Here is a 27,414-nt window from a genome sequence, read left to right on the forward strand (position 1 = left end):
GACAGCAGCCAGGCGGAGCGAGCATGGCGGGGTCGGGGGCCGCTCGGCTGCCCCTTGTCCTGCAGCTCCTGAGCTCGGTGCTGGTCCTGGGAATGCGCAGAGGTAAGTGGGGGTACCAAGGGCTCAGGGTTGGCAGCCAGGCGGGGGGCACCCAGCCTTGCTCAGACCTCTCTGAGGGAAGGAGCTGGGGCCTTGGCTGCCTCTCCCCGCCCTGCCTGGGGGTGCGTGGCCCACCTCCGATCCTCCGTGGGTGAGGGAGCTGGCTTGGTGGGGGAGCTCAGGGGCTGAGGCATGGGGTCCAGGAGAGGGAGGGGGCTTCCTGCCTTGGCCTGGGGAGGAATTCCTGCAGGCAGCGGTGGGGGAGAGGCTGCGCTGGAATCTGGGAGTCTGAAGTTAATTATTTGCCTTTTGAAAGAGGGGAAAGAGGAGGCCCGCTATGGGAGCTGACTCCGAGTCTCGTCTCCGTGTCTGGCTCCCACCCAGAGGGGCGGGCGGGAATCGGGGGATGGAGAGGGGAACCAAGGACAGTTCCAGCGGGAGCAGCGAGGCATCTGTGCAAACATCAGGAGCCCTTCCTGCAGGTCTCTCCAGGAGAGGGGCCGGCCCTGTCTTCCCTGAGGGTCCCAGAGGCCCCCCAGCTTCTCCCTGACCCCCTAACTGTTCCTGCTTTGGAAGCATGTCTGGAACAGGACCATGGGGGATGGGAGTCAAGCTGTTGGAGACCCCGTCCATCCTTGGACGCCCCTGGCGGGGCTGGCTGGGAAGGAAGCTGGGAACCAGAGCCCATGGAGGCAGAGTGCCGTCCGGGCGACCCGCACAAGGGAGGGGCACGGCAGCATGCACAAGCAGTTTGGTGCCCAAGTTTGTCCAGGGGTTGGAGCCCTGGACTGGGGGGAAGGCAGGGCAGGCTGAAAAGATGGGTGGCCCTAGTGAAAGGTCACACTTGCACCTGCCGCTGGGAACCTTCAGATTTGCCATTTAGAATGGCGGCGCTGAGGGAGGGGGGAGCAGGCGGAGGCCAGGAGGACGCTCAGCAAAGGTCTTCTCAGCAGAGACAGAGGGAGGGGAGATGGGAGGGGGACGGGCTGGGGGGCGACTGGGAGAGGCCAGAGACCGATAGGGTGCAAAAGTGGGGAGTGGATTTCTGAGTAGGTGGGGATGCCGTTCACCAAGCCAAGGAACTCAGCCAAGCGGGTTTGGAAGAAAGGGGACAGCTTAGGTTTTGGATTAGAATCTCCAGTCCCTCCTTGGTGATGGCAGTGGGGCGGTGGGAACGGTGAGTGGCATCGGTCCCCTGCCTCCCAGTGACCGTGAGAGAAGCCACGAACGAGCTGCATCGGTGGGAAAGACCCTCCCCTCTCCCCCCTCCTCCAGTGCCTCCACTGCCCTGCCCGCCCATACCTGGAGGTCTGTGGGATGTCTGTGGCGTTAGCTGGCCCCCTCCTCCCCCCACTTTTGCCTTTCTGACTGCAGGGGAGGGATCAGAGTGAGAGTGGCTGTCCCCAACCCCAGTTCTGAACGCAGAGGCCCCCCTTTCCCTCACCATAGTGTCACCCAGTGCCCTGCCCAGTGTGGGGTCCCCAGACCCCTCAGCCACAGGCCTGGACACAGTGGCCGGGCTTCAGGCGGCCACAGAGAGAGCAGTTACACCCCCCATGACCCCCACACTCTCCGGAAGCCATGCCCCTCTGAGCAGTGAGGGCGGCAGGCAGGCTTCGGGTCCCAGGCCCCAGGAGGCAGCCCCACCTTCTGCGTGTCTGTCTGCCCCCCCTGCCCCTCCTGCCCCTCGAGGAGGCTGCTGTGCTGGCTTCTGGGCACTCTCAGCACGACGACACGCCCGCTCCCGGGCCACCCCTGGCCGAGGCCCTGGCCCAGGGGAGGACGAGTGACCCTGGCTTGCAGGGGGCTCTGGTCTGCACGCTCCCTGAGCCTCAGGCGGCCAGGGCACCTGGGGCTGGTACCCGACTAAAGGTTTCTGCTACTTGGAAAGCTGGTCTGGGGCACCTTTGTCCACTCAGGGTTCCCTCCTCCTCCTCCTCCTCCTCCTCCGTATTTTCACTCTAGCACCCTCACCGGCCCTATCTCCTTCCATGGAGGATGGGTGGGTGGGTGACGGGGTGATGTCATTGGAAAGACACAGCCAGCAAATCTTGCTGGCCCCGCACCCATGGGCTCACCCTGCATTCTTGTGATTTCAGGCGGGGCCGTCTCCAGGGAGTCCCTGGGGCTCGCCGACATCCAGGACCACCAGCAGCAGGCCTCGGCCCAGCCCCCAGCCGCTGCCCCTGCTGGTGCCCCCCAGGAGCAGGGGCGCCCCCTGAAGGAGTTGCTGAAAAGGCTGGAGGCTGAAGTGACACAGCTCAGAGAGCAGGTGCCGTGGGAGCGGGGCCCCCGGTGCTGTGTGTGTGCAGTACAGGAGGGAAGGGGGAGCGCTGGGCTTGGGGGTGCTGAGGGACCCTAGAATAGAGTCATTCTAAATGTACATTGAATGGTTCTTTTAAAAAATATATTTTTTTAAAGAGAGGGGAAAGAAGAGAAAAAGAGAGGGAAACATCAATGTGTAGTTGCCTCCAGTGCACCCCCTACTGGGGACCTGGCCCGCAACCCAGACATGTGCCCTGAGTAGGAATTGAACTGGTGACCCTTTGGTTCGCAGGATGGCACTCAATCCACCAAGCTACACCAGCCAGGGCCATGGAGCTCTTATCTGAACAGTTCTTAATATCTCTTCCTTCGTAAAAATGGAGAACCTCCAGGGTATCTGTTTTACCTGCCCAGACTTTCACATTCTTTCACGTGTTTGCAAACATTGTAGAGTACCTACTGTACATAAGACATCGTCAGGGAAGATTGCAGGTGGATAAAGGTCTTTAACTGTTGAACAAAAGGATTGGGTCTCCTTCTGTCCAAAGGAGAGGCCAGGGGTCCTGTGTTCCCCTGGGAGCCTGTCCAGACCCCAGGTCCTGGGAACTGTGACTGTTTGAGCTGGACGCTGACTGGAGGGGCCCCACAGCTGCTGGGACACCAGCTCTCCTTGTCGCCCTGCCCTGAGGGGGATGGTAGGGGAAGCTGAGCCAGCACCTCCACCCTGCCCCCCCCCCAACTCTTTGCTCCAGAACAAGGACCTGCAGCAGAGGGTGAGGCGGCTGGAGTCCTGTGAATGCCGCCCAGCTCCTCCCCAGTGCTGGGGGCTGGGGAGGGCCTGGCCGGAGGGGGCTCGCTGGGAGCCTGACGCCTGCACTACCTGCCTCTGCCAGGAGGGGGCTGCGCTCTGTGCCCCCAAGCCTGGCCTGCCTCAGTGCCGCGGTGAGTGCCATCGCGTCTGGGACTCGGGGCCCAGAGACGGGCACGAGGGCCCGGGCGACAGCGCCGTCTCCTTCTCAGGCTGCAGCCACAACGGGCAGGCCTACGGCAACGGGGAGACCTTCTCCCCCGACGCCTGCTCCACCTGCCGCTGCCTGGTGAGTCCCACGACCCACCTGCGTGTCTGCGCCTGTCCCCCTTACCGGTGCGCCTCCCTTAGCTACCTGTGGCTGCAGCCCGGTGTGCCGAATGTTGCGTAATGGGACCTGCCTGCCCCCACCCCGAGCTTGCCGCTGGTGGCCTTCTGCTCATTCTGAGTGGTTCTGTTTCCTGGGGCTCAACCCCCTGCACAGGGTGGGGGCCCCGGGCCCTCTGACTTGGGCCTGGCAAACGGTGGCATGGAGGGCAAAGAGGACGGCGTTGCTTGTCTTCCCACATCACGCCCCCCCCGCCCCCCCGCCTGTGGACGTCCTCTGACTGTCCCCTCTCGTCCATCTGCCCCTGTCCTCCACCCACCTGTTCTCTCTCGTCTGGCTCCACACCTGCTTTCTTCTGGCCTTTGGTTCCTCTCTCTTCCATTGAGGAAGGCCTTGGTCCCCTTGCTAGGCTCCTTCCACTCTCTGGGAATTTGCTGGCACCTGGAAGAGATGACTTCTAGGGTCGGGAGTGGCAGGGGATGATGGGGATGGCATAGGATGTCTCTTCTCTGCCCTTGGACCAAAGGTCGCCTGTGGCCCCTGAGCCAATTCTGCCTCTTGCTCCTCTGGCTGTTCCGAGGTTTCCGCTCTAGAGACCCCACCCTCCAGGGCTCTGCTGCCAGTGCAGCCATCAGCCTGCCTCTCCACAGGAAGGAGCTGTGACCTGTGCCCAGAGGCCATGCCCAGGGGGACCCTGTCTGGAGCCAGGAGCATGCTGCCCGCACTGCGAGCCAGGTCAGCCGCCTGCCGGCCCCAGCCCCTCCTCCTGTGCTTATTCTGGGCTCCGAGCCATGGTCTGCCACCTGCCACTTACGACGAGCTCAGAGGGGGCCTGCCCACTGGTTCCGGCAGTGGCTGGAGGAGTTTGAAACTGAAGCAAATTCAGAGAAATGCTGACTTTGGCCTGGGACTAAACCAGAGGCTCTGTATGACCTTTCTCCTGCCCTCGGGAGCTTCTGATCTAGTTGCGAAGATAAAGTTATAGTTGGTACTATACAAGATCCAATGAGCAGATTAAGAGGAGGTGTAGAAAGGCAGTAGCTGGTTAGTTGCCAGAGGAGAGGGCAGGAGGGCAGGGGAAGCCCACCTGGACTAGGTGTCAGGGCGGGCTTTACAATCGCTGGACTGTCTGAGCTGGGTGTTCGGGAGAGAGTGGGATTTCACCAGAAAGAGCAGGGTGCTGAGAGGTGTGTTGCAGGAAATCAGTTTGGAAAGGCCTGTGGGAGGAGACTGCTGTGAGCCTTGCCACTTGAACTTTCTTCTGTGGACCATAGGGAGTCACTGAAAGTTCAATGGCGCACAGAGCGTGGCATGTTCAAAGGCGTGTTTGAGGAATATTCATCGGGTAAGGTGCTAAACGCAGAGTGACAAGTTAGGGGGCCATGAGAGCAGCTGTCTAGTCGTGGAGCCGGGGATGGCAGTGGCTGAGGAGGGGTGACCCTAAAGAGCGAGCAGGAGCTGGTGACTGGGCGGACCCTCTGGAACGGTGGGGAGCCAGGGCGGCGGTGCAGGGCCCTGAGAGAGCTGGGAGGAAGCGGAAGCCGTGCTGTGCTGGGGGTGTCTCAGTCGGGGACGCAGTGGCCAGACTCAGCAAATAAAAACACAGGATGCCCTGTTAAACTTCAATTTCAGATAAACAACCTGCACTGCTTTAGTGTTTTGGGGACACACTTACAGTAAAACGGTGCGGGTGGTTTATCTTGTCAATGTGAGAAACATCCAAACCAGGAGAGAATTTTTGTAGGAGTTTATCTGCACCAAACTAATGACATGAGCCCGGGAGCAAGATCTCAAGTGTCCCAGGGACTAACAGTTTTGCAGCTTCTTTAATGCACTTGAAACTAAGGAAGGAACCGAAGGAGAAAGCGAGTTGGGAATTGGATGTAGGGGTGTCCAACCTGTGGCGGCGGGCCACGCACACCCCTGGATGGCTGGGAATGCGGCCCAACACAAAATCGTACATTTATTTAATACATTGTGAGACTTTTTGTGATTACATGTCGCAATGTATTTAATGTGTGGCCAAGAAGATGCTTCTTCTTCTGGTGTGGCCCCGAGATGCCAAAAGGCTGGACACCTCTGGTGCAGGATAGTTACCAAGGTTCTGTGCTCTCTTGAGGGTGGTTGGGGCTCATCTCAAAGGTGTGTTAACCGAGATGCACAATGGACAAGGCTTACGTAGGGCAGAGATAAACCTTTTACTAAAAAGCCGTGTGCCTGGGACGTGACTACCGGCCGTGACCTGCCCAGCTAGGGATTTATGATCAGATCACCCCGTGAGGTTACATTCCATAGAAGCCCTTTTTCTGGTCCACATTCTGGAATTCAAATTTAACAGAGCTTCCTGTTTTTTATCTACTCTGCTCCAGGAAGAATCTCAGCTGGTGGTGGGAGAGCTGAGACAGGGGCTCAGGAAACAGTGAGGTCCGGAAATGCAGCCTAGGAGTCTGGGGGGAGATGGTGGGAGTTGATGGATCTCAAAAAAAAAAAAAAACAAAAACAAAAAACAGGACACGCGCCCACACAGCCTGTAGGAGGAATGGCACCTAAGGGCCACTGCTAGCCCATTTGATGTCTTTGGTGAAATTGAAAGGAAAAAAAAAGGCACCCATTCCTCAACAGATGGAAAATGGAAACCTACTGATTCTGTTAGAGTCAGACACTTTACTGCCATCTGCTGGAAGATTGTGGTAAACACCAAAATCTCTGATGCTTACCCCCTGAAGGGCGCCCCCTTGTTGTGGCGCCCTCTGGGGTGCTTTATGCCCCAGTCCTATGGGTCTCTTACTTGGGGGCCTGGCCTTGGTTTTGCAGGCTGCCCTGAAGGTCACAGGGCTGGGGAAGTGTGGCAACCTGAGCCCTGTGTCACCTGTACCTGCCAGGTAAGGGAATCAGAGCCTGTCCCCAGCCACCACCCACATCCCTGCTGCCCGGTGTACACCAGGCCTGGCAGAGCCAAGCCTCGTATGGGGACCAGACAGGGCTGCCGAGGCCGCCCAGGCATGGAGGCCCGGAGCCTGCGGGGCCCGCAGGGTGACTCACAGTAACCGCAGTGGAGAGGGCAGAGGGCTGTGTCTGCCCCGCAGGCAGGGACCGTGCGGTGCCAGGGGCCCTCATGCCCCGAGCTCAACTGCCTGGAGAGCTACACCCCGCCCGGGGAGTGCTGCCCCGTCTGCCGGCCAGGTGACCCCCCCACCCCGCCTTAGCCCCAGGGTGTCCAGCACCTATTTGGGGGCCGTGCCTTCCCTCGGGTGATGTCCACCCTGCTATCGTCTGACCAGCCTGTCATCCTGGCAACCTTCCCCAGGCTGTGAGTACGAGGGGCAGCTTTATGAGGAGGGGGCCAACTTCCTGTCTAGCTCCAATCCTTGCCTCCAGTGCTCCTGCCTGGTGAGTCCCTCCACACCTTTGCGCAGGCCCTGCTCCTCCTTGGATGTCCCCTCCCACTCTGGGGACACTCTTTCAGCCCCTCACATGTCTTCCGAGGCCTAGAGCCAGTGGGCTTCACTCCCTGCCCTAACCTGTTCCCCACCTCTCCAATGGCTCCGACACCTGCCTGCCGTGCTCTGGGAGCCAGACCCGGGGGACTTACCGCTGTTGGTACATTACAGAGGAGCCTGGTTCACTGCGTGCCCATGGAGTGCCCGCCCAGCCCCTGCCCTGAGCCAGTTCTGAGGCCTGGCCGCTGCTGCCCAACCTGCCAAGGTAAGCCCTGACCCAGCTCTGGAGCTGGGGCGCCTGAGCCCAGAGTCTGTCCTTGCCACGCTGTGGTTGGGGGCCTCTGAGTGAGTTCCCCTGAGCCTCAGGTCCCGTTTGTACCGTGTGGATAATGATAGTCCACCTTAATACTGCCGGCTCTTTTCTGCTTTGTGCACAGATGACCTGGGGTGGGCCCGAGAAGCAGGCCGCTAGAGGGTGACACTGAGTCACTCGCCAGTACTGTCTCAAAGGCAGGAATAGAAGCAGGTGCCAGGTGCTACAGACACTCAGAGGGAGGAGCCCTAATCCAGCCTGGGCACAGGAGGGAAAGGGTCCTGGAGTCCCTGCATCCCCAGTGAACCTTCAGGATAACGCTGTCAGCCAGGTGGAGGGTGGAACGAAGCAGAGGGCAGGAAGGGAGGGCAGCTAGAGCAGAGGCTTGGGACTGACACTCAAAAGTGAGTTTGGTGGATGTTAGGTGGGAAGGTGCGAGCAGACAAGTCTTACAATGAGAGGTGGGGAGGGGCTGGAGAGAGGTGGGGGAGATGGGCGTGGCCATGCTGGGTCCTGGAAAACTTGGAAGGGCAGGCTAGGAGCTTGCTTTACCCAGCTGGGGCGCTGGCAGCCACCAAGGGGATCTAGGCAGAGACAGGAACTGGCCTGGTCTGGGCTCAGAGGAGAGCCCTCCGAGGGCACGTGAAAGAGAAGGGGAGCAGGCTGAAGCTGCGGCCCAGACAGGGTCCCATCAAACTTCCGCTCTGCCCGTCTGTCCCCCCACCCCAGGCTGTGTGGAAGGCAGCTCTCGCTGGGAGCACGGCCAAGAGTGGACTGCACCCGGGGACCCCTGCCAGATCTGCCAGTGCCTGGTGAGTCCCGATGCCGCTCCTGGGCTTCCCCCGCTCACCTCTCCCACACCCACCATGTCCGTTCCTTCATTCCACTGAGCTCACCCCAAAGGCACTGTGAGGGGACAGGGATGGAGAGGACCCGGTCCAGGGCGTGGCCAGGGCAGGAGTGGGGTCTCGCTGTCTGTATGCCCAGCCCTGAGGACAGCAGGTGTACAGCACCGGTTTGTGAGCTGAACTCAGGAAGCTTCCAGGCCTCAGGAGTGCGGCTGGGAGGAACAGGACAGACACACTCCAGGGAGGGAGGGACACAGGCTGACTCGATGTGCCTGGGACCGCGGGGTCTGATCAGTAGCCACAGCTGCATGAGACCACTGAGCCCTTGGAATGTGGCCGCCCAGTTGGAGATGGGCTTTCATTGTGAAACACACAGTGTTAAAGGTTTTAGAGATTTGGTGTGAAAGAAAGGAATGTAACAAATCTCATCTACGCTTTGTGTTGATTCTACGTTGAAGTAACATTTTGGATATTATATCCAAATGTTATCCTGGAACATATAAAATTCAGCTTTATCTGTTTTTATTTTTTGAAATTTGACTAGTAGAGAATTTTTCTATTACTAGAGATTTTAATTATTTTTAATTTTTAAAATTTATTTTTAGAGAGAGAGGAAGGGAAGGAGTAAGAGAGGGAGAGAAACATCATTGTGTGGTTGCCTTTCATGTGTCTCCTCCTGGGGACCTGGCCTGCAACCCAGGCAGGTGCCCTGACCGGGAATCGAACTGATGATCCTTTGGTTTGCAGGCCTGAGCTCAATCCACTGAGCTACACTGGCCAGGGCTAGAGAATTTAAGATGACATATGTGGCTTGTGTTACATTCCTACTGGGCAGCACAGCTCTAGAAAAATCTTCGTGCAGGGGTAGTGTGCACCTGGTCCTTAAAGGGTGAGCAGGACTGAAGCAGGGAGAACTGGGGAAGACACTCCAGGAGTCGGAGGCTGAGTGTTTGTGCCACCCCTCCCCCCACTCCATGTGTCGAAACCCTAACCCCCAGGGAGATGGTGTGAGGAGGTGGGGCCTTTGGGCCTTTGGGCCTTTGGGAGGTAGGTGACGAGGTCATAGGATGGAGCCCTCCAGAATGGGGTCAGTGCCCTTAGAGCGTGGTCGCCCCCTTCTGCATCATGAGGACACAACAGGAAGACAGCCCCCTATGAACTAGGAAGCTTGTTCTCACCAACCGCAGGTACCTTGATCTTGGACTTCCAGCCTCCAGAGCTGTGGGAAGTAAACGTCTGTTGTTAAGCCACCCGGTCTGTGGAATTTGGTCACAGCAGCCGAGTGGAATCAGACACCAGGGACAGGGAACGGTCAGGACAGAGCCTGGGGAGGAAGGTGGGCACACGGAGCCTGATGTTCAGGCGGGGCACATGCTGAGAAGAGCCGTTTCATGGGGCCTGAAGCCACCCCAGAGTGACAGCCTGCCAAGGCCTGAGGACTCCGTGATGAAGGGGCTGAGGACCCTTTTCTGACCATGCGCTTCTCCTCCCCGTTCTCAATGGCCCCCTCACATGCCTGTGAGGAGAGTCACTGGCTGCCGGGACGCTGATGGGCCTGCAGACAGTGAGCCTGGGTGCAGACGTGAACTTCAGGGATGGGGTCTGTGAGGAAGAGCCCCGGGGAGCAGCAGGAGCTCCTGTGTGTTGACTGCCGCTTCCAGAGGGGCATGGAACTCAAGTAGCCAGCTAGGTTACACATCTGTACGTGTTTCCTCGGGCCGCCATAATGGAACCACAAATGCAGTGGCGTAACCAACAGAATTGTGTTGTCACGTGGCTCTGGAGGCCAGAAGTCTGAGGTCAAGGTGTCAGCAGGGCTGGGTGCTCCTGAGGGCCGTGAGGGAGACCCTGCTCTCGGCCTCGTGCCCAGCTTCCGGCGGCTGGCCGGCAAGCTCCCTGTTCCTTGGCTTTGCCTCCATCCTCACGTGTTGCTCTGAGTGTCTGTGCCCAAATGTCCCCTCTTCATAAGGACGCCGGTCATTGGATTAGGGGCCACCCCCCTCCAGGATGACCTTTTCTTAACTCCTTACATCTACAACAGCTTATTTCCAAATCAGGCCACATTCTGAGGTAACAGGAGGTTGGCACTTCAACATATGAATTTGAGTGTGGGAGGGACACAATTCCACGCAGAACAGTGTCTAATACATGGCTAGGTGGGACCCAGATGCTGTTTCCGCCACCTGGCCGGGCTCAGATGGCCCCTTCCCCTGCCCGCTCTGCCCGCTCCCAGGAAGGCCAGGTGCAGTGCCGCCAGCGGGAATGCTCCAGCCTGTGCCCGTACCCCGCCCGGCCCCTCCCGGGCACTTGCTGCCCCGTGTGCGATGGTGAGTCTGTGGGTGGAGCTCGGAGCGGCTCAGAAAGCCGACTTGTCCCACACAGGCCAGGCCGTGGGGCAGTGGGGGGCTCGCAAGGAGGGCCTGAGGCACCCTCTCCCCAGCAGGCTGCTTCCTGAACGGGCGGGAGTACCGTAGCGGGGAGCCCGTGGGCTCCGGGGACCCTTGCGCCCACTGCCGTTGCGCTGTGAGTGTGGCTGCTGGGCAGGGTGGGGCCTGGCGTCCGGGCCTGCCTCGCGAGAGCTGACCCGGCCCTGTTGTCAGAACGGGAGCGTCCAGTGTGAGCCTCTGCCCTGCCCGGCTGTGCCCTGCCGACACCCAGGCAGGATCCCTGGGCAGTGCTGCCCGGTCTGTGCCGGTGAGTGGGGCATGCACGTCACCGGGTAAGGGGGGGCCCCCAGCCAAGGAGAGTCTCTGCTATGTGTGTGGTGGGGGTTGCTGACCTGGACCTACAGGAAGCCCCCTTGAGCTAAAGTATGGAAGAAATCCTTTACGTACCTAAGCTCCCGTCATCACCAGTGAGGGACAAGTTCTTACCTCACCTTCTCATGGCCAACCAGGCAGTGAGGTGGGGTTCTGGCTACGGGGAGGGTGGGGCGGGGCTGGCAGAGACCCCTGAAGCTGGCCGTCCTCGTCAGGGTGGGAAGCAGACGTCAGGATGCAGTGAGGCTTCCCTGCCAGCCTCCAGCCTTGTGCCCCCATGCCCTTGTCCCCTTCTCCAGGCTGTGAGTACCAGGGACACTACTACGAGAGCCAGGAGACCTTCAGACTCCAAGAGGGTGGCCGCTGCATCCGCTGCTCCTGCCAGGTGGGGAGTCCCCGTCTTGAGCCCCAGGTCTGCCTCACCTTCGAGGGCCTCTCACCCGGTGTCCCTCCTCCCTCCTAGGCCGGTGAGGTCTCTTGTGAGGAGCAGGAGTGCCCGGTCGCCCCCTGCACCCTGCCAGACTCTGGCCCCCAGCTGTGCCCAGGTGTGTGTGGGGGAGGGGAGAAACAGCTGGGAAGGAACGCGGCTTCCAGTGGCTGGAGATGGAGGGGTGTGCCTTCACAGTAAGGGGGGCATTGCTAAATCCACCACCCCTTCCGGAGTGTATTCAGGGGCTGCGGTGGGATGGCAAAGCTGGGGTCCTGGGAAGGGCCCTGAGAAGTCTGAGTAGTCTGAGAAGGGGAGAGATGGGTAGAGGCGTCTGGGTTGCCATGGTGACAGCCCCCTTGCTGTAGCCTGTGTGCTCGATGGAGAGGAGTTTGCTGAGGGGGTCCAGTGGGAGCCCGACGATCAGCCCTGCACAGCCTGCTCTTGTCAAGAGGGGGTGCCCGTGTGCGGGGCTGTGCCATGCTCTGTAGCCCCCTGCCAGCACCCCACCCAGATGCCCGGTGAGTGCCCCGCCCTCTCTGGCTTTCACCCCTTGCTTTGCCCAGCTTGCGCTGATCCTCTGGGCTCTGGCCAACCTGCCCCACCAGGTGCCTGCTGCCCCAGCTGTGAGAGCTGCACCTACCGTGGCCACGTGTATGCCAACGGGCAGAACTTCACGGACTCGGACAGCCCGTGTCACACCTGCCGCTGCGAGGTACCTCCCAGGCTCGCCGCTGCCCTGCTGAGCCCGTCCCTGGGCTCACCCCCACTGTCCTCTCCCCTGCTCCCAGGATGGGACCGTGAGGTGCTCCCTGGTTGACTGTCCGCCCACAACATGTGCCAGGCCCCAGCGTGGACCTGGCCAGTGCTGCCCCAGGTGCCCAGGTGCGTGCTTACTGAACCTGTCTGGCGTGGAGACCCCAGGCCCTGCCCACCCCCAGCCCCGTGGGCACAACCGTCCCCTTAGAAAGCAACGGTCTTCTGAACCGTTTTCAGTCTGATGGAGCTTGGAACTGCAGGGTGTGGGTGGGAGGGAGAGGAGAGACTCACCATCCTTCGTGTCACATTGTCACCCTTCTTCCCCACCCCACACGTCCTCTCCCCGTGACCCCCATGCAGACAAGCTCGTGTATCCACCCGTGTGACACACGTTCGTGCCCCAGACTGTCGGGCGCAGGAGGGAGGCTGGGCACCGGGATGCGGTGTGCCCTGACCCCTGCCCACGTGGAGAGTGTGCTAGGGCGTGTGTCACGAACACGGGCACGCACAGGCGGGAGCCCTTTGCCTTTTCACCCGCAGAGGCACACGCCTGCCTGCAGGTGAAGGGAGTAAACACACGCACGCCTGTGCACAGACACACACGCACGTGCTCAGAGAGACGCCCACTCCTGCATCGCGGCCCCTCCTCTCGGCCCATGGGGACAGCTTCCGGGCAGCACTTCCCAGTGGCTCTGGCTGGCCTGGGTGGAGGGCTGTCTGGGGCCTGCCCTGGCACCGCCATCTCTGCCCCCACCTCTGCGCAGACTGCACCCTGGAGGAACAGGTGTTTGTGGATGGCGAGAGCTTCCCCCACCCTCGAGACCCCTGCCAGGAGTGCCGCTGTCAGGACGGCCTCGCCCGCTGCCAGCCCCGGCCCTGCCCCAGGGCCCCCTGCGCCCACCCGCTGCCTGGGCCCTGCTGTCTGAGTAACTGCAACGGTAAGGTGGAGGAGATTGGGGGCGGGGGGCTCCTGGGATGGCCTGGCCCGGTCTGTGGGCATTTAAGGCTGGGAGGGCATGACCTGGGTCACGCAGGGTGTCTCCCAGGCCTATAGCTGCCCTCTCCCCTAGGCTGTGCCTTTGGCGGGAAAGAGTACCCCAGCGGAGCAGACTTCCCCCACCCCTCCGACCCCTGCCGCCTGTGTCACTGTCTGGTCAGTCTGCTCCCGGGGGCGGGAGGAGGAGTCCAAAGGAAAAGGGGTGGGGCTTGGGGAGTCCACCGCTGTGGGGGTGGGAATGGTGGGGATCACCTCTGCCTCCCGCCACTAACCCATGACCGCTGCTGTGGTCCCTCTGTCCACGCAGAGCGGCAACGTGCGGTGCCTGGCCCGCCGCTGCCCTCCGCTGCCCTGTGCAGAGCCGGTCCTGCTGCCGGGCGAGTGCTGCCGGCAGTGCCCAGGTAAGAGCTGCCCCCCTTGGCCGCTGCTCCCCGGAGACCCCCTCTGCGGCCTCCTCCTGGGCACCCCGTGATGCACGCTGTCTGGCCTCAGCCTCCCCCTCCGGCTGCCCGAGGCCTGGGGACTTAGGCGCCGCGCGCCAGCAGGAGCACTTCTTCCCGCCCGGGGACCCCTGCCACCGCTGCCTCTGCCTGGACGGCTCGGTGTCCTGCCAGCGGTTGCCTTGCCCGCCCGCGCCCTGCGCCCACCCGCGCCAGGGACCCTGCTGCTCCTCCTGCGACGGTAACGCCCCTTGTGGCCCGTAGCGCCCGACACCCGCTTTCTCCGAGCTTTCTCCGTGTTACTCCTCACCCCTTCTCCAGCCTCAGACAGGGCGCCACCCTGGTCGTCCCCTCCTCCGGGGCTGGTCTCCCGTGTCAGTTCTCACAGAGAATTTGGGGAGGCAGTGCCCACTCCCCGGGGCCTGGGAGGCTGTGGGCCCGGTAGGCGGCCACCGTGGCCCCGAGCCCTGCCCTGTCGCTTGCCCGCTAGGCTGCCTGTACCAGGAGAAGGAGTTTGCCAACGGAGAGCGCTTCCCTTCGCCCACCCTGCCGTGCCACGTCTGCTTCTGCTGGGAGGGCAGCGTCAGCTGCGAGCCCAGGGCCTGCGCCCCTGCGCAGTGCCCCTTCCCCGCCAGGGGCGACTGCTGCCCCGCCTGTGACGGTGAGGGGGCGGGGCCGTGGGGGCGGGGGCGGGAGGGCTTGGGCAGCCTCGCCCTCACCTCCCGCAGAAGGGCCACAACACTTCCTACAGAAAGGAAACAAAGCCCTGGACTTCGTCCGCCTCGGATGCTATTTGGCTGTGTGACCTTGGGCAGGTTGCAGAACCTCCCTAGGCCTGATTTTCAAAAACACACACGTTTTATAAACGCGAATTTTGGTAAAATGCACATCATATAAAATGTACCATCTTAACCACTTTTAAGCGTAACTCTGGGCGTAATTTTGACGCCTGTAAACAAGAAACGATTGAACAAGACCCTTCCCCAGGCGTCGGGCACTCTCGTGTTTGGTCTCAGTTCTTTCTACATACCCTCTACCACCTATACTTACTATTGTTCTTCAAATTCACTCACTTTTAAATTTAAATTTATTTAAAAAGAAAACCTTTGCATCATACTTTAGATAGAAAATTAGATTTGCAAGGAACAGAATATCGCCATAAAAATGAATACAATTAGCAGGCTGCAAACCAGGCATCGCAGGTTCGATTCCCAGTCAGGGCACATGCCTGGGTTGCAGGCCATGGCCCCCAGCAACCCCACATTGATGTTTCTCTTTCTCTCTCTCTATCTCCCTCCCTTCCCTCTCTAAACATAAATAAATAAAATCTTTTTTAAAATGAATAAAATTAAAAATCAAATACTAAATTCAAGTCAGATGTTTTTGCCTGTCAAGGCTGGAGCCTGAGGCTCATCCCCTCCCCCATTTTTAAGAAGATTTTATTTAGTTAGTTTTAGAGAGAGGAGAATGGAGGGAGAGAGAGGGAGAGAAACATCAATGTGTGGTTGCTTCTCAAGCACCCCCTACTGGGGACCTGGCCCACAACCCAGGCATATGCCCTGACTGGGAACTGAACTGGCAACCCTTTGGTTTGCAGGCCAGCACTCAATCTACTGAGCCACACCAGCCAGAGCCCCCTTTCCCCCTTTTCTCATGACTTTTCTTTTTTAAAGAGGAATTTTAGCCCTGGCTGGTGTGGCCCAGTGGATTGAACCCCAGCCTGCGAACCAAAGGGTCAGGGTTCCCATTCTCAGTCAGGGCTCGTGCCTAGGTTTTGGGCCAGGTCCCCAGTAGGGGACACACGAGAGGCAACCACACATGATGTTTCTCTTCTCTTTCTCCCTCCCTTCCCCTCTCTAAAAATGAATAAATAAGATCTTTAAAGAGAGAGAGAGAGGGTTTAGGTCCCCAGCACAACTGAGAGGAAGGCACAGAATGTCCCCACCTACCCCACCCCCACGGGCACTGCCCCCTCATTGCTGTCGTGCCTCACCAGTGTGGCACATGGGTCACAGCTGATGAGCCTGCACTGACGCATCCTTATCACCCAGAGCGCCCTCTTTGTCAAAAAGGTCAGAAGGTGGCGGATGCTAAGGGCAGGCTGCCACCACCCTGGGGCCCCTCCCCCTCCTTGACTGACCAGAGGCCTTGAAGACCATTGGAAAGGGGACATTTTGGGTCCAGGCCGCCCACGTCGCCTCAAGCCGCTCCCAGGTCTCCTCAGGTTGGAAAGATCGGTGCTTTCCGACCAGGCAGTGGCTGCTGAGTATTTCACCCCCGGCACGGATTCCATGTGGGTTTTCCCTATAGATGGGCCGGGGAGATTATTTTGCAGGCCAAAGGGGGAAACGTTGACCCTTTGGCCAGTCCGACTGTCCCCGCAGCTCTCCACTCCTTCGCCCAGCAGCCTGGACTGAGCGCTCCCTACCCCCAGGCCAGGTCTCTGAGGCCCTGGACTCAGGCCAGGTGCAAGTTCAGAGGCGGTGACCGCTGTCCTCTCCCCGCTTTCTGCCCCCCACCCTGCCTCTCTCTGTCCTCTCCGCAAGGCTGTGAGTATCTAGGGGAGTCCTACCTGAGCGGCCAGGAGTTCCCAGATCCCCGAGAGCCCTGCAACCTGTGCACCTGCCTCGGAGGCTTCGTGACCTGCAGCCGCCGGCCCTGTGAGCCTCTGAGCTGCAGCCGCCCGCTCACCCCGTCCGGACACTGCTGTCCCGCCTGCCAGGGTAGGGCGGCGCCTGCCCTGCCACTGCCCCTCCTGGACTCCCAGCGGCCCATAGCCACCCGGTCTGGCCACTGTCACCCGGCCCTGGGGCAGCCACACGGCAAACCCACACGCCGTGTTTTCATTAGATGCTTCACACTGTATCCACACCCTCCTCTGTCCCTGTGGTCACCTCTCACTGACTGTCGGATTCACCAAATAGCCGGTCCCTGTGTTTCCAGACCTTCCTGCTCTTAAATTGTCTTGCTACCTTCCTAAAATATCACATTCTGAGGCTCAGAACCACCCGGCCCTGGCTGGGTGGCTCAGTTGGTTGAGCGTCGTCCTGCACACCACAGGGTTGTGGGTTCAATCCCTGGTTGGAGTGCGTACAGGAGGCAACGATTCATGTTTCTCTCTCTCTCTCTTTCTCACCCTCTCTCTCTCCCCCTTACTCTCTCTCTAAACTCAATAAACATATCCTCGGGTGCAGATTTAAAAGAAAACATTCAGTGGCACCCTCTGCCCTTGGGTGCATCAGGAGGGGCGGCTTCCTGAGCCCAGCTGGTCCCTCACCTTCCTCCCTGGGTGTGCCCGTCCCCCCGCATCCCCTTCCCACGCTGGCCCACGGGGACAGGACAGTCTCAGCGGTCTGCGATCCCACCTCCAGGCTTCCGTACTTTCCCACATGCAGATCTCACCGCGTACAGCCTGGCTGACTTCTTCCTCCTTCTCAGGCTCCCTAAGCTTTGCAGAGGTGCCCGGTCCTGGCTGTGTGTGTGTGTGCACGCGTGTGTGTGTGTGTGTGTGTGTGTGTGTGTGTGAGGGGTGGCAGTAGGCAGCTTCATTGACGGCGGGTCTTCCATTACATCCCCGCTCTGCCAGGATGCCTCTATCATGGGGTTGCTGCAGCCCCTGGAGAGACCCTTCCTGACCCGCTTGACCCCACCTGCTCCCTCTGCACCTGCCAGGTGAGGCGGCCCTTTGGGAACTCGGTAAGCTTTCATCTCACCCCTGATCCTCCTTTCTGGCCAGGAGTTGTTTCCTCCAGCTGGGGCTCACAGGGCACCGTCGGCCTGTGACAACCAGTGGGACAGGACTGGACTCAGGTCTCCTGGGCCAAGGAGGGGGTCGGGCCTGGCGGGCTCAGCAGGGGCGCCCCATCGCGGGGCAGTGTGTGGCCTGGTCTGCGGGCAGCAGATGGGGTGACTCGGGAGTCAGGAAGTGGCAGCGGGGTCTCTCTCCCCCAGGACGGTTCCATGCGCTGCCGGAAGAAGCCGTGCCCTCCAGCTCTCTGCCCCCGGCCCTCTCCGGGGCCCTGCTTCTGCCCCGTGTGCCACAGTGAGCTGCCTCCCACACACTGGGACCCCACACCCTCCCCTACCTGCTCCCTTCTGTCTGCCCGGCCGGCCTGAGTTTGGGCAGGGCAAGGTGGCACAGCCCCCACCCAGGAAGCCTGTTGCCCGCAGGCTGCTTCTCTCAGGGCCGGGAGCACCAGGATGGGGAGGAGTTTGAGGGGCCCCCAGGCAGCTGTGAGCGGTGTCGCTGTCAGGTATGTCAGGGAGGTGGCAGAGGGGCTGGGCACAGTGCCTCTAAGGCACCGGGCCCAGGGAGCAAGCCGCTGACCCAGCACCTCCTGCAGGCCGGCCAGGTCAGCTGTGAACGGCTGCGGTGCCCACCCCTGCCCTGCCCGCTCCAGGTCACAGAGCAGGGGGGCTGCTGCCCTCGCTGCAGAGGTAGGCCCTGCCGCCATGGCTGCCCCCTCGCTCTGGCCCCTGGACCCAGTGCTCCACCATCCGCCCCACCCCCCTTCCCTCAGCTCCCCTCTACCTCCCTGTTCACCCACCTTGGTCCTTGAGCCTTCACCCCTGCCCTCCTCCAGTCTTCCTGCCGGCCCCACCCCTGGCCTGCCCGGACCATCTCCCCCTCCAGATGCTAGTAGAGCCCCCTCAAAGCTGCCCCCTCCCAAACCGCACTCCATTCATAATAATAGTGATGACGGCACTTACTGAGCACACCCCAGGAGCCACACCCAGAGCTAGGCACTGTACACAAATCTTATTTAATCCACACAACAATCTTATCTTATCAGCTAGGTACTGTTATTCTTATTTCAAAAATGAGAGCACTGAGATACTGAGAGGTAAGGTAACTTACCTGAGGTCAGGCTGCTGGTAGGTGGCAGAGATAAGATTTGCAATTAGGCTGACTGGTTCTAAAATAAGAAGAGCCTTTCTTTCTTTCTTTCCAGTTTTTTTTTTCATGTTTAACTTATTTTTAGAGAGAGGGGAAGGGAGGGAAAAAGAAAGAGAGAAAAACATCAGTGTGTGGTTGCCTCTCACGCATCCCCTCCTGGGGACCTGGCCCACAACCCAGGCATGTGCCCTGACTGGGAATCGAACCGGTGACCCTTTGGTTTGCAGGCCAGCACCCAATCCACTGAGCCACACCAGCCAGGGCTAGAATAAGAGCCTTTGTTAGCCTGCCTGCTGTCCAGCATGTTATGAGTCCAGAACCATAACAGCATCTCTGTTGCCCTGTGAGGTGGGCAGAGAGATAAAATCCCTATTTAACAGCTGCGAAGATTACGGCTTGAAGAGATTCAGTTATCTGGGGTGATGGTTAGTGATGGAGACTTTCATTCATTCTACATGCATTTATTAGATGCCTACTGCATGCCAGGTACTGGCGCTACTGCTGGCCTACAACAGAAAGTGCCTGCGGCCTGGCATTTGGTTTAGCGAGCAAGCAGACAAGGAAGGGGTTACGCCCAGGAGCTCTGCCCCCCACCTAGCGTCCTTCCCCTCCCCTCAGAGCTGCTCTGCCCGGGGCCTCCTTCCCACCTCGGCCCTGCGGATCCCCTCCCGTGCCAGACCCACATGCCCCGCTAACCACCCAGGCCGGTGGCCAGGGGCAGCACACCGAACCCAGACTCGGAGCTCACCCCTGCCCCCCCGGGACACAGGCTGCCTGGCCCACGGGGAGGAGCACCCTGAAGGCAGCAGCTGGGCGCCCCCGGACAGCCCCTGCTCCTCCTGCCTGTGCCACGAGGGCACCGTCACCTGTGCACGCGTCCAGTGTGTCATCTCCTGTGCCCATCCCCACCAGGGGCCCGGTGACTGCTGCCCTCGATGCTCCGGTACGGGGAGCCCGGGGCGGGCTGGGGTGGTGGGGAGGCCGAGCCTGGCCAACATCTCCCTGCCTTGGCACCGGGCAGGGCAGCAGAGATGGGCTTTTCCAGAAGTGGCCCCCGTGCTTGTACACACCCAAATGCTGGGAGCTGGGGGTCCCCGGGAGACAGAGAACCCCACCCCCCAGCCCTGGCACTGTTGCCAGCATGAAGGCTTGCTGGTCCTATTCTGCCCTTACCCCACGCCCAAGACTGCGAGCACGAGGGTCGGAAGTACGAGCCCGGAGAGAGCTTCCAGCCGGGGGAAGACCCCTGTGAGGTGTGCTTCTGCGAGGTGGGTGAGGCCCCACCCCACAGGAGAGCGGCCCTGCGGCCAGGTGGTGAGGTGGGGCTTGGGACGAAGAGCCAGCGGGGCCAGTTTGGAGTTAGCCAGAGCACCAGTGGTGAGTGTGGGGAGGCAGCGGGGCACCTAGCAGGAGTGTCAGGTGGGTGTGCATAGGAGGTGGGGGAGACCCCTGGGAGACGCCATTGGGGAATCTCCGTTTGAAAGGTAAGGGAGAGCCGATGGAGGGTTTTGAGCAGGCAGTGACATCATAGGTCCAAAGATTAGGCAGTGGGGTTGGGGAGGGGGGTGCAGGAGGGTCACAGTCACATGAAGGTTCAGGCCCAAGTGACTGGAAAGAGAAGGAAGGGGAAGTCATCACTGGGGATTAGGGTGTGGGGTGAGGACGCTGAGTCTCTCTGAAGACCGGAGTCTCCCTGTCGGAGGAGATGCAGCAGGAGGATGAAGGGGTCTGGCCTCCAGGGGCAGCGGTGGGGGCGGGGGGTGGGGAGAGGGGGTGCAGGGCTCAGCTCCCCAGGCCTGGGACCCACCCCTTGTTCACTCACTCCTGTTGCAGCTGCAGCCTGAGGGGCCTCCCAGCCTGCGCTGTCACCGTCGGCAGTGTCCCAGCCTGGTGGGCTGCCCCGCCAGCCAGCTCCTGCCCCCTGGGCCCCGGCAGTGCTGCCCCACCTGTGCCCGTGAGTCTCCAATATAGGGGTAGATAAGGGCAGGGCTGCCACGCCAGACTGACACTGGAAACGCCAGCAGCTCTCCTCCACAGTCCCAGCCGCAGCTCTTTCCTGAGTCCAGGGGACTGTTCTGAGATCTCAGGCCCTGGCCAGGGAAGCCTGCACTGCCCCAAGTGGAACTCCGGAGGCTGGCAGGGACCCCTTGACTCTGAAGCCAGGTGCATCCTGCCCAGCAGGGGGCGCTATGGGATGGCCGCTGTGCCAGCCGCTGGCTTCTTGAGGACGATGTCAGGGTAATGGGGGTAGGGACCCGCCCAGCCACAGAAGTGGGGAGAGCTATCCTTATCAACACTTGCTAGGATGTGCTTCAAGGAAAGAGAAAAAGACTAACATTTACTAAGCACCTACTGCATGCCATGCCCTGTACTTGGTTATTTTAATAAGCAGTGTCTCATTTAATTCTCAGCTACCCAGTGAGTTAGGTATTATTATTCCCTTTTTACAAGTGAAGAAACTGAGGTTCCGAGAGGTTGATTGTTCTGCCTGAAATGGCTCAGACACTGAGGACTGGAACCGGGGGTACCCGGCTTTTCGTGCTGTCTTATGCTGTTTTAGCCAGGCAGTGTGAGGGATGCACGGCAGGGAGCAGCTGGGGCGGCATGTGGGCCTTAGGAACCTCAGGCTGAGGAAGCCACACCTGGTCAGTTTCCAGCCCCCACCCCCAGTAGCCTAGCAAATTTCCTTTCGGAAAGTCCCAACTTTTCTTTGCTGAACCAGAGGGAAAGAGGATTTATCCTTCCTGAGCCAAGGTGATGGGACATGGATGCGCCCCGGGTCCCAGAAGTCTGGGGATAGCGTGGGAAAGTGAGATCAGATGGGCTTACGTCCCCTGCGCCCCCTTCTGCCCTCCACATCGCATTCTTGTCCACGCAGAGGCTTTGAGTAACTGCACAGAGGGTCTTCTGGGGTCTGAGCTGGCCCCGCTGGACCCCTGCTACACCTGCCAGTGCCAGGTAAGCCCTCCCGCCTTGGGAACTCCCCAAGCCCGGCCTCCTTCTTCCTCTGTGGGCTGCAGTTGAATCTTCTCCCGTAGCAGCCCCCGGCTTCCCACTCACCCTGACATTTCCCACTTGTCACATTCTGCAAGGCCCTGCTCCCCTCCCCCCCACCGGCCGTTCTGTACCTATGGTGTTCACATGCCCTTGCACAGGACCTGACTTGGCTCTGCATCCACCGAACCTGTCCTGAGCTCAGCTGCCCCCCATCAGAGCGCCATACCCGCCCTGGGAGCTGCTGCCCCACGTGCCGGGGTGAGTGCCCAGCCTTGGCCTGCACCCTCGGAGCAGGAGCCCGGAAAGAAGACAGGAGGGGTGGCATCCATGGGCCAAAGGGGCGGCCTAGTTCTGCACTGCAAATGCTGCTTCATTCTTTGGTAGAAATGGAGGGCTATTCACTGGGGTAAAGGAGAGACCCATAAGGCAGAGGGAGGCAGGGATGAAGCCTGGATCCTTGAGGTCTGGCCTGAGGCTTGTCAGTGCGTCCAGGAACCCCAGGCCAGCTGGTAGGGTACCACACTGCTGAGCTGGCAGCCAGCCCAGCCTGCCATCTAGCAGGTCCCCTGCACGCTGGCTGGCGATATCAACACCACCAGGGCGCTAAGTGGATAGGGTGGGCACCCCCTACCGTGGGCCTTCAGGGTGAGCTCCAGGGAGGAGAGATGTAGCTGGATAGACAGTGCTCCCCCAGCCCCATTTCTTCTCATCAGAATGTGTGGGGGAGGCTGAGGGCCACAGAGTGGCAGATGGAGAGGGCTGGCGGGCCCCCAGCAATGCCTGCATTACTTGCACCTGCCATGAGAGCTGGGGGTGGGAGGGTGGAGGGTGGAGGTTGGAGGAACTTATAGAAGAGAGGAGGCTCAGGACTCTGGGCCAACGAATCTGGGGTCTTTGAGGTAATTAGGGAAGAGCCCTCCCCCACCCCCCAGGTGAGAGGGGTCAGAGGCATCCCTGTGCTGGGGCACAGATCTGGGGACTGAACTTTATCCCCCCACTTGAACGTGAAGTGGGGGTTCTTGTGGAGCAGGGCCGGGGAGAGAAGGGGCTGCTGCTCAGACTGTGAGCCAGATGGTCCTCAGGAGTGTGAGGCCAGGGGCTCCAGGTCACAGCAGAAGTCCCTAGAGAAATGACCTCTGTCCTCAGTGGGGCCACGTGGAGTGGCACCTTGAGGAATGCCAGGCCCTCTCCTGCCCCCTTGGCTGGGTGAAGGTTCAGGACGCTGGCAGGTGCTGTGAACGATGCCAAGGTGCAGGCCAGGATGATGAGGGAAGAAGGACCAAGACTCAGTGCGAGGGACGAGTGGCTGACACTTGTCCCCTACCCTCAAGTCCTCTCAGCCCCCGCCCAGTCGTGCGCGCACCAGGGCCGACAGGTGGCCTCCGGGGAACGCTGGACCGTGGACGCCTGCACCATTTGCTCCTGCGTGGCCGGCACCGTGCACTGCCAGAGGCAGCGCTGCTCGCCGCTCTCCTGTGGGCCTGTGAGTGCCGCGGTCTAGGGCAGTGGGGTGAGTGGACACGTGGCACCACCACCCTGATGCCACCCTGAGGAAAGGAGGAACCTGGGCTTGGGCCACCGCGGTGGAGCGGTGGGACCAGGGGCCTGCAGTTCCCGGAGCGGCCACGAGGCGGTGCCCTGAGCCCTCTCGCAGGAAGTCTGGGAGGCCAAGCTCCCCCTGGTCCTCAGTGAGTCTCTGCGTGGGGCTCTGCCGGGACTGCCGCGTGTCTGACCACGTCTGGGGCGGAGGCCAGAACGAGGCCCCCGCCCTGAATCCCGGCAGCTGCTGTCCCCGCTGCCTGCCGCGACCGGCTTCCTGCATGGCCTTCGGAGACCCCCATTACCGCACCTTCGACGGCCGCCTGCTGCACTTTCAGGGCAGCTGCAGCTACGTGCTGGCCAAGGACTGCCGTGGAGAGGACTTCAGGTGCGCAGCCCCTCTGTCTTCTCTCTCCCTGACCCCCTACACCCTCCCTGCTGACCATTGCACTCGGGTCTCTCACACCGCAGTGTGCACGTGACTAACAGTGACCGGGGTCGGAGCGGTGTGGCCTGGACCCAGGAGGTGGCGGTGCTGCTGGGAGAGGTGGCCGTGAGGCTGCTGCAGGGCGGGACTGTCACGGTGAGGCAATCGGAGGACCCGGGGGAAGGTCAGTCCGGCGCAGTCCACTCCTCAGTCCTGACATCTCCCCTCCTCCTGCCTCCTTTCTCCCGCAGGTGGACGGGCACCAGGTGGCCTTGCCCTACCTGCGAGAGCCGCTGCTGTACTTGGAGCTGCGGGGACGCACCGTGATGTTGCACGCCCAGCCGGGGCTCCAGGTGCGCCCAGGGCGAGTGGGGTCGGGCAGCCTCAGGTCTGCTCAGGCTTCCGTGTCTGTGGAGGGAGTGGGCATTACCGGCTACTTTCCTGGCTGCACTTGGCCACAAAGGTGAGAGAGTTCTGCTGGATTCTGAGGGGAGAAGAGGAATCAGCGTGAGAGGCCTCGAAGTGCAACGAAAGGAGTTCTGAGCCTGGTTTCTAATCTTGGCTCAGCCACCAACACACTGGGCCTCTCAGGCCTGTACCAGTCCTGTTTGGGCCTCAGTCTCCTCATTGGTGATATGGGGGAAGGGTTAGTGGGGACAGGCCAACTAAGGTCTCCTAGGTGGGTTCAGGATTCCTTCCAACTCCTAAGGCAAAGAGTAATTCACTCCTTGACCTCCAGCAAGAAGCTTAATTTGTAAAATTATACAGTAAGACTTGTCCACATTTACAAGCCAGACTCTAATTGCACTTTGGCCTCTGTAAAGCCTGAATACCCACGAGAGAGTGCATCTCTGGAAGTGGGTGCATTTCCCCTGGGGGCCCAGTTCAGGGATGCAGACAGAAGGTGCCTTCCTGGGAGCTGTGGGTGGCTCTTCACAGATGCCACAGCATGTGCAAACTTGGCCTTGGCCAGGGCAGCCTCCCTTCCATGGAGAGCCTTCATCCTACAGCAGGGCATGTGCTGATCCAGTGCCTGTGGCTAGGATGGACCTTGGGCTTCTTGGGGTCCCTGTATTTCCCCACTCCCCAGCCACAGCCTCCCTGCACAGGTGCTGTGGGACGGGCAGTCCCAGGTGGAGGTGAGCGTGCCTGGCTCCTACCGGGGCCGGATGTGCGGGCTCTGCGGGAATTTCAATGGCTTTGCCCAGGATGACCTGCAGGGCCCTGAGGGGCTGCTCCTACCCACTGAGGCTGCATTTGGGAATAGCTGGCAGGTGAGTGGTGCTGGAGCCCGGGACGCTGAGGGGTCTGGGGTGGGGGGCAGGCTGGAGATGGCACAGTGGAACCTGAGCTTCAGAGTAGTCCTCTGGTACAGAAATGCAGGCAGGGTGGACACCGGATGAGCTGTTGCACTTTAGGGTGGTGTGGGGGCTTCCTGCCCTTCACAGAGCTAGAGGAGGCAGGATGGCCTGTTGGAAGAGGCCGCACCAAATGCCAGCTCAAGCCCTACTTTGCTGCTATGGGCTGTGTGACTTTCAACAAGTTACTTGCCTGCTCTGGGCCTTGGTTTGTCCCCAGAATGCAAACTAAGGAAAAGTAGCCGATGCTTCCTTGGCTACTCTTGTAGGGAGGTTTTTGAGGCTAAAACAAAATGTTAGGTGGGAAATGCTTCGAGAAGCAGCAGACAAAGGTCAGCTGCCCAGGGATGCTGTCACCGCAGGGCCACTTTCCCCACTAGGTCCCAGAGGGGCGGGGACCCGGTCGGCCCTGTTCCGAGGGCCGCGAGGTGGATCCTTGCCGAGCAGCAGGCTACCGAGCCAGGCGCGAGGCCAATGGCCGGTGCGGCGTGCTGAAGTCCGCCCCGTTCACTCGCTGCCACGCCGTGGTGCCACCGGAGCCCTTCTTTGCCGCCTGTGTTTACGACCTGTGTGCCTGTGGCCTTGGCTCCTCGGCTGACGCCTGCCTCTGTGATGTCCTGGAAGCCTATGCCAGCCACTGTCGCCAGGCAGGGGTGACACCTGCCTGGCGGGGCCCCGCGCTCTGTGGTGAGCCAGCTGTGGGCGGTGTGGGGTGGGGGAGGGGGTGGTTCAGAGGGCTCCCGTCCAGGGGGTGCGGGGTAGGTGCAGGGAGGGCTGCGAGGGGCGAGCAGGGTGCCTGGAGCACTGGGCCCTGCCTTCCACTTCACCTGCAGTGGTGGGCTGTGCCCTGGACCGTGGCTTCGTGTTCGACGAGTGTGGCCCGCCCTGCCCGCGCACCTGCTTCAACCGGCACGTGCCCCTGGGCGAGCTGGCCGCCCACTGCGTGAGGCCCTGCGTTCCCGGCTGCCAGTGCCCCGCCGGCCTGGTGGAGCACGAGGCCCACTGTATCCCGCCTGAGGCCTGCCCCCCAGTCCTGCTCAGCGGGGACCAGCCTGCCAGCGATCATCTGCTCGGCCCCAGCCAGGAGCCCAGGGGGGCGCCCTGACCCAGGATGACACCGACCAGGACTCATCAGACCAGAAGCCTCTCTTTGGAGAGCAGCTCCCGGGCTGGCTGGGGCTTCTTCCGAGAGAGCGCGCCCTGCTGGCAGCGGGAGCCTGGGCCTGCGTCCCGCAGAGCCCCCGGCCTCATGGAGTGAGAAGCAGTAAACTCGGGGCCTGTTCCAAGGCTGCCTTGTGTGTGCGCGTGTGCTTCCTCCCGGCGGGGGTGGGGGGGGGGGCGTGAAGCCAGCGTCCCCCGTCAGAGCCGGTGTCCCCACTCAGCTCTGGGCCTCACCCGCTCCTCTGCCTACATCCCTGGGCTGCCCCGCCTGCCCCGCCCTGGGGCTGCCCCACGTGGTGTCCTCTGCAGGTCCACGAGGAACCCCGCGGGGCTCGGGGTGCTCAGAGAATAGGCTTGCTGCCCACATGCATCCCCTTTCTCTCCGTTTAGGGATGCCAAGGACTCAGGGGCCCCTGGGCCACTCTGAGCGCTGCTGGTACAGGGACCCTGTGCCTGGGGTGGGGCCCAGGGCCGTGAGGAAGTACAGACACACACGTGTGTGTACATACCCCACACACGTGTGCATTAACTGCCACATCTGCCCCCTGGGGGGAGTGTGGGCAGGGCACACACATGCAACTTTCAAAGACATCCTCACAGGGGAAAGAACATGGGTTTTGAAACAGAAAAAGTCCATTTCTGTCCTGACCGGTGTGGCTCAGTTGGGTGGGTGTCATCCTGCAAAGTGAAGGGTTGGCGGTTCTATTCCTGGTCGGGGCACATGCTCGGGTTGCGGGTTCGGTCACCAGGTGGGGTGCACGCGGGAGGCAGCCGATCGATGTTTCTCTCTCGCATCGATGTTTGTCCCCCTCTCTTCTGCCCTCCCCTTCCCTCTCTCTGAAAGTAAATAAAATATTTCTCAAAAAAGAAAAACTCTTATTTCTTTGAAAAGGAAAAATGTGTTTTCATTGTTTTATTTTTATGTTACTTTTTAATTGACTTGAGAGAGAGCAACATCAATGTGTTGTCCCACTTACTTGTGCATTCACTGGTTGATTCTTGTATGTGCCCTGACCGTGGTTCAGGGCGACGCCCTAATCACCTGAGCTACCTGGCCAGGGCAAAAATATCTTTTCAAGGTGAACTCTATTTTGAGTTGTCTTTGCCACCTACAGGCTATGTGACCTTGGCATTTTAGGACCTTGGCTAAAAGATCAAGGGGGACCCTATTCTCATGGCTAGGTCCCTCATATTTCCACAGGAGTGAAGGGAGAGTGTTGGGCTGAACTGAGGTCGTCTCCCGCCTGCTTGCTCTGCTGAGGCCGCCCTCTGGGGCTGCCTTGTCTCGTGGGGCGGTTACGGAGCAGCAGGCAGGCGAGTCTGCTCCTGACAGCAGAGGCTGCGAGGATTGCAGGCGCTCTCGCATGTTCGCTCCCTGCCCTGCTCCTACCACACAGACTGTCCTCGTAGGATGCATTGCAAGGGATGAGCAGAACGACCCACGAGCAGCGAGCGCTCTGCACAGGGACAGCTTGCAGCCAGCACTAGGGAAACGCTGGCCATTGTCCTGCCTGTGACAGCTACACTCAGGGGCCATGTTTTCCCAGGGCCA

General features: G+C 60.6%; 1 protein-coding gene across 2 annotated transcripts; it reads left to right on the forward strand.

Moving 5' to 3' along the window:
• Positions 1-26,735, forward strand: LOC123829649 (kielin cysteine rich BMP regulator). Of its 2 annotated transcripts, XM_045855506.1 has the most exons (40): positions 1-102; positions 2,199-2,371; positions 3,117-3,306; positions 3,385-3,461; positions 4,151-4,235; positions 6,315-6,382; positions 6,587-6,683; positions 6,808-6,890; positions 7,112-7,205; positions 7,983-8,065; positions 10,335-10,428; positions 10,545-10,624; positions 10,702-10,795; positions 11,160-11,245; positions 11,324-11,405; positions 11,656-11,808; positions 11,896-12,002; positions 12,079-12,172; positions 12,811-12,984; positions 13,117-13,199; positions 13,351-13,444; positions 13,536-13,724; positions 13,974-14,144; positions 16,030-16,206; positions 17,070-17,155; positions 17,435-17,525; positions 17,654-17,736; positions 17,827-17,920; positions 19,150-19,323; positions 19,566-19,648; positions 20,214-20,334; positions 21,259-21,338; positions 21,536-21,635; positions 22,709-22,860; positions 23,132-23,304; positions 23,388-23,499; positions 23,595-23,696; positions 24,453-24,617; positions 25,082-25,388; positions 25,535-26,735. In XM_045855506.1, the coding sequence occupies exons 1-40, from the start codon at positions 24-26 to the stop codon at positions 25,804-25,806; spliced, it is 4,902 nt and encodes a 1,633-aa protein (XP_045711462.1). In that variant the 5' UTR covers positions 1-23; the 3' UTR covers positions 25,807-26,735. The 2 variants fall into 2 exon arrangements, with proteins under 2 accessions (XP_045711462.1, XP_045711464.1); XM_045855508.1 differs by lacking the exon at positions 11,656-11,808 and having other exon boundaries at positions 3,117-3,461.
• Positions 26,736-27,414: the final 679 nt, after the last annotated feature.

This window comes from Phyllostomus hastatus, unplaced genomic scaffold, assembly GCF_019186645.2.
Source record: "Phyllostomus hastatus isolate PE091 unplaced genomic scaffold, TTU_PhHast_1.1 phas_scaffold_114, whole genome shotgun sequence".
Lineage (NCBI taxonomy): Eukaryota > Metazoa > Chordata > Mammalia > Chiroptera > Phyllostomidae > Phyllostomus > Phyllostomus hastatus.

Coding starts and splice junctions, on each gene's coding strand:
- LOC123829649 (XM_045855506.1), top strand. CDS start 24: ATGGCGGGGTCGGGGGCCGCTCGGCTGCCCCTTGTCCTGCAGCTCCTG. Junction 3,462..4,150: donor GCTCCACCTGCCGCTGCCTG/GTGAGTCCCACG, acceptor GCCTCTCCACAG/GAAGGAGCTGTGACCTGTGC. Junction 11,809..11,895: donor GCACCCCACCCAGATGCCCG/GTGAGTGCCCCG, acceptor CTGCCCCACCAG/GTGCCTGCTGCCCCAGCTGT.